Consider the following 6,000-nt stretch of genomic DNA (forward strand, 5'->3'; position numbering starts at 1 on the left):
TGCGCCGCGCTGCTTCCCATAAGCTAGGCTCGTTGTTAATCCCGCCGAGAACTTGGACCCTTTCGGAAAACCCGGAACGGCAGGGTACTACTACCAGGAGTAGCTAGCCACGCGATGACCGAGAACCGGGTAGGTTTTGACCGCCTCCAGAGTCCATCCAGACGACGCCTGCAGCGCCCTGGCATTGGCATTGCATTGCTTGCCCTGGGTTCGGTAAACCTGCCGCGCCGTCCCTCCCTGCCGCAAGCTATTCCTAGACGACCTGACGCACGCAACGGGGCGCTGAGCCGCTGACGTTACCACTCGACCGGCCGGCCGGCCGGCCGCCTTGACTTGACCGGCCGGGAGCAGAGCAGCTGGCTTGCCTTGCCGACCTAGGCAAAATTCAGCAGTGGTGACGCTGTATGTACTGCCTGGGTACTATCGAGACATGGAAAACTAACCACGTTCAACGCGCAGTAGTGCCCCTGTTTTCCTCTGATTAAAACCGTTTGCCGCGCACCGTTCTCTATCATTCCTGGAATGCCATGCGTTTCCGATAGCGATTTTTGCTACGAATAGAGATTTTCTTCGATTCGGCTGAGTCCACTGAGAACATGGAAATTAATATTCGTGCAAGCAAAAGAGACGGTCTCGATTGAACGGCTATCTTGCAATTTATTTCCGTCGAACCAGCAACATGCTCTTCCTTCCAAATCTCGTACTCATAGTACTGTGATGAGCTTGACTAGGCTGGTCGTCTTTTTTGTTCTTCTGTACTAGTACTAGTACTACAAAAAGATTAACGGAAAAAGGGGTGTTCTCGTTCTGATGAAGCATACTCAACGGCTGCACCGCTCCTCTTTCAGTGCTGCGCTCGAATGATTGATGGCCAAGCTCGTCTCGTCCCCATTATTATTCTTTTCTCCAAATAGAATACGGGGTACGTTCGATGGGGATTCGGGAGCAGTAGTAAGATTTTTAACACGCTGGACGCAATTATCAGCGAACAGGAAGGAAGACGGTGCCATGTGGTGGGCCAGGGAATGCCCTCGAGACGCAGATACAGGACACAGATGGTGTCACATCCAACATTGACCAAAATAGGGAACAAGGGACCTCAATCATGCTGTGTCGTCCGTCGATGATCAGCTTTGTTTGCCGTTCCCATCCAAAAAACCAGCGAGGCTTTTGCTAATTGGGCAGAGCAATGGGACGGAGGACGTTAACTACGGAGAAGCTGCTCCAGACAGAGGAAAACAACAAGCTCGTAGACTTTGGCCTAATTTGGAGTACTAGCACGTTGCTGCTAAAAATCTTCTTCGTTTCCAAACGGAAGATGATGTTCTTTTTTGCCAGGTTTGAGGGCTTTTTTTGGCCCTTGCATTCATTTTGTTAAATTTAAAGTTTTGTTATTAACACTTATATTTTACACCATATACTCCCTAGAACAAACTCAATTGGACACATATGGGTCTTCTTAGAACAAACTCATGTTTATGGTAACTTTGTCTAGTGTTAGGCACAGTGCAAAACTGCAAATGAGTCCGTGCATGATGCATGTAACGGTTTGAGTGTATGTAAGCGCACGCATCCTCTCGCTGTTTCAGAAAATAAAGAACTTGCGGATGAGAAAATAGTTTTTGTTTTTTGAGAAAAGGATGGAAAAAAAAAAGATTTGCAAGAAGAAAGCTCGGTAGACAACATGGGCTCTGTAATCAGAATTGGCCCGGGCTGGTTGGACCACAGGGCCAATTTCATGGCTGAGCCCGTGACTGCGAAATGAGTCATGTATTCTCCATTATTCCTTACAGCCTTCTGCGCTGCTGGTCATCCCCAAATGCAGTACTCCGTTAAATGTAAATACCACATTTGGCCCTTCAAGGAAATGTAAATGCCGCATTTATAATAATATATGAAAGTACAACCGTAAATGAAATTTGTTGAAGTGCAAATGATACACTCCGAGTTCAGTAAAACACAAACCACATTTCGTAAACAGTTGACTATCTGTCACACAATTTTTTAGAATGTAACACTCCCCGTTAGAAAGGAAAACCCAAGAATTGCCCGATTTAAAATGTGTAGGTGATATTATTATTGATTGTGTCATCAACACTTGTTCTGTGGAAAAATGTAGGATACATTTTGACTGTCTGAATTTTTTTTCTGATCAATGAATAAAATTCTAACAATATGTGAGTTATGCCACATACATTTTGTGGCAGTTGAATTTTTGATTATGTGTATTCCGATAGAAAATATAACAGAAGTTCAGAATAAGATAGGAAAATATAAAAGTTGAACACTAGAGATGTTAGACGCACCGTCAATGTGAATTGTGCGTAGCTCGAGGGGCTTGGTTACTTGTAGTGGAACAATTCCACCTAAGTTCAACTTCTAGACATGATATACTTTTACATTTAAATTTCATTAATTAGCCGGCGATATACTTCCAGTAGCAGGTGATGTTATCGTTAACTTGAAGATCGACCAACTCAGTCTTTTCAAGGTGCTTACAGTGGTGAGTGTACATTACATAGGCAATGGACGGATTTGAAGTTGGACTGTGACCCAGAGCCTCGCCCGGGCGGCGCGGGTGAACAACAGGTGAAGTGATCATCACTGATCTGATGTTCCGACTTTCGACTTCACCCAGTAGCACGGGTCCGTCCGTTTGTCCGGACGTGTGGCAACTTGGGGACGTGCCGACTGATCGATTGATGCTAGCTCGACGGTGGTTGGTGCCACATGCATTGCCATGCACGCGACATTCCTCCGGTGGCCACTCCATAGGGGCTCGTCGCGCTGGCGCGAATCCACGGGCGACGAAACCCGCTGGATCGCCGAGGTTGGTTTCCGTCCGGCTCGTGCTCCATCGATCTGTCCGTGGACACGCCACTCGAGCAAACCAACAAACCGAACCCACGTGTCAGCTGTCACCTTGCAAGAATACCGATCGACGACAACGTCCTATCCGAGCTTCCCCTGGCAGTCGATCTGTACCACTCCAGTTTATAGCAGTAAAACAGCACACAGACAATCTTCTGCGGTTTCACACGTTACGCTTCAGTACACCACTTCGACGTCCAATTTTCGGTTTCGACTCTGCATGCGCGACACACAATCACACGCTTACGCCGAGCAAACCAAGAATCCAAGGGTACGCGCCGTGTGAGCCGCAGGTTTTCCCGTCTCTGGCGCTGCCCCTCGCCTGTCCTATATGAGCCCGCGGCGCGGGCTTTACACCTTGTGTTTTCTGTAAGACTGTAACACTTGAGCCTGTCACTCCGAGATGACTAGCAGAGCGTCAGTGACGGCGGGAGCGCGCGTCGTCGCAGTTGTTCTGGCCGCGGCCGTCGTGGCGGTCGGCGGGCAGCTAATGCCGGGGTTCTACGACGCGACGTGCCCGGGGCTGCCGTCCTTGGTGCGCCGCGGCATGGCGCAGGCGGTGCAGAAGGAGGCGCGCATGGGCGCCTCCGTCCTCCGCCTCTTCTTCCACGACTGCTTCGTCAATGTACGTCACTTGCTATACACATCCGATCAAGTCGCATCCAAATGCACGTTACGTACCGTCGTGTTTCAGGCCTGGGCATCGCGTACGGGCAGCGTTTCTGATAGAATTCATGGTGCAGGGGTGCGACGCGTCCATCTTGCTGGACGACACGGCCAACTCCCCTGGCGAGAAGAACGCCGGGCCGAACGCCAACTCGGTGCGCGGCTACGAGGTCATCGACGACATCAAGGCGCACGTCGAGGCCTCCTGTAAAGCCACCGTCTCCTGCGCCGACATCCTCGCCCTCGCTGCCCGCGACGCCGTCAACCTGGTCCGCTCCTCTCTCATCTCTCTCCCAAGAAACACATGTCCGATCGAGTGAGTTTAGCTAGCTAGTGGCATTGTTAATTAATCGATCGCGTGGCTGGATGAATGCAGCTCGGGGGCCCGAGCTGGACGGTGCAGCTGGGCCGGCGGGACGGCCGCGACGCGAACCAATACGCGGCGAACCAGAACCTGCCACCGCCAGACGCGACGCTCCCGGACCTCCTGGCCCGCTTCCGGTCCAAGGGCCTGGACGCCCGCGACCTCACCGCGCTCTCGGGGGCCCACACCGTCGGCTGGGCCCGCTGCGCCACCTTCCGGGCCCACGTCTACAACAGCAGCGGCGCCGCCATCGACGCCGCATTCGCCGCGGGGCTGCGGGCCAGGGCGTGCCCGCCGGCGGGGGGCGGCGGCGACGGCAACCTGGCCCCGCTCGAGCAGCGCGCGCCCGCGGCCTTCGACAACGGCTACTTCAAGGACCTCGTCGCCCGCCGCGTGCTGCTGCGGTCCGACCAGGAGCTCTACGGTGGCGGCGGCGGCGCAACGGACGCGCTCGTGCGGGCCTATGCTGCCGATGGGGCCGCGTTTGCGGCAGACTTCGCCGCGGCTATGGTGAAGATGGGCAGCCTCGCGCTCACCGGGAACAGCGGCGAGGTCCGGCTCAACTGCCGCAGAGTGAACTGATCGGATCCATCCAGTTGAATCAAACTGATGGATCGTTTGATTCTTTATGTACTCTTCGCAAAAAGCACCAATTGTTAAGCCTCTTTTGACAAATAAAGAAAGCAAAAATTAGCGATTTCAGTTTCAAATTTTTTTTTAGTGCTTTTGATTCCAATCTGACAAGCTTCGATCGCCAAGGCAGATACCTGATCCGTGGCAGGGGTGAGGTTTTAGTTCTGTACGGACTACGGAGACCATGGTTTAGCCATTTGATGTGCAAAATGGACCAAAATGGACGGTTGAGATCGGGGCAGGGAATCTCCCGCGGGCCAATGGGACGCTCACTGGATATGTAACGTTTGATTCGCGGAAGGCAAAGGCTCGTGGCTGTCTGTCAAAAGTGTGTGCCAGATTCTTATCCGTGTCAATTTCACTCACTCAGTGAGCTGTGTTTGTCAGATAGCTACAGAAGGAAGAAATTAACTCTGAAACTAGAGTCTACAACCGTGCAATTACGTGTGTAAAATTAGATAATTTTTCAGCCTTGCACTCGCAGCCATCATGGGAATAGGGAAAATAGAGGATTGAGATGTGATGGACACTTTAATTCTTAGAAATTTTAAATGAAATCTCACCTTCTATGTATATCCTTAGAAATTAGATTAAATTTGAGACCAATCCTTAGAAATGTAGCATCTCATTTGGTATGAAACGAATGCTACGCATAAGAAAAAACCCTGCTCATCATCGCGCATTGGGCATTTCTAGCTTCTGACGCTTACACAGCTAATGATCGACGCTTCCTCGTGACTCCCAACTGATGGAACCAATCGTTGACCTCCCCGGAAACATGACACAAGCCGAGCCAGAAAAGTACTTTGCAGAGTGAGCCGCGGTCACATGGACAGACATATCGGCCCCCAACGTTTTCTTAACAGGCTACATTATCGCGCTGGACAGGCAGGAACAACGTAATTGGGATGGAGACTGCGAGTACAGGTTAACATATAGCAATACTTCTGCTAATACACGCTTGCATGGGGAGGGAATAAATTAATACTTCCACGAAGCAAGCACATTTGAAGCAGCAATCTCCTCTTGCCCCGGTCGCGCAATAAACAGGCGGATCTAGCAGCAACGCAAGAGTCCAATTTCCTTGTGACTGCAAACTCAGTACTTCTATTTTCTGCCGAATGTAATCAAAAGATCAAACAATTTTTTTGGTTTGCTTAGCCGATTAGCTAGCTTCATAGTGAAGCCAACTGTTCATAACAAGTGAGTACTTACCAATTAACAAAAGAGATAAAAATAATCCAAGACACTGCGCAATAAACAAAGCGAACCATTTAGAGATAGGCATATATGTGACTAGGCGTGTTCATCATGTTTAGACCAGCCATAAATTCCTTTGGTATTCTCTGTGTACTGAAAATTAGTCATGCATACTTGAAAAGTTTTTAGAAGACTTTGAATAATTGGAGAAATAAGATATTTACAAGAAGCATGGGAATGTTTGTCTTGAAAAGATTAGAGTAATT

The 6,000-nt window shown here is 50.0% G+C and overlaps 1 protein-coding gene across 1 annotated transcript; it reads left to right on the forward strand.

Moving 5' to 3' along the window:
- Positions 1–3,093: 3,093 nt before the first annotated feature.
- LOC100846387 (peroxidase P7) lies at positions 3,094–4,611 on the forward strand. The gene is made up of 3 exons (XM_003565224.4): positions 3,094–3,496; positions 3,615–3,806; positions 3,914–4,611. The coding sequence occupies exons 1-3, from the start codon at positions 3,275–3,277 to the stop codon at positions 4,481–4,483; spliced, it is 984 nt and encodes a 327-aa protein (XP_003565272.1). The 5' UTR covers positions 3,094–3,274; the 3' UTR covers positions 4,484–4,611.
- Positions 4,612–6,000: the final 1,389 nt, after the last annotated feature.

The sequence above is a fragment of the Brachypodium distachyon genome, chromosome 2 (genome assembly GCF_000005505.3).
Source record: "Brachypodium distachyon strain Bd21 chromosome 2, Brachypodium_distachyon_v3.0, whole genome shotgun sequence".
In the NCBI taxonomy this organism is placed as follows: Eukaryota; Viridiplantae; Streptophyta; class Magnoliopsida; order Poales; family Poaceae; genus Brachypodium; species Brachypodium distachyon.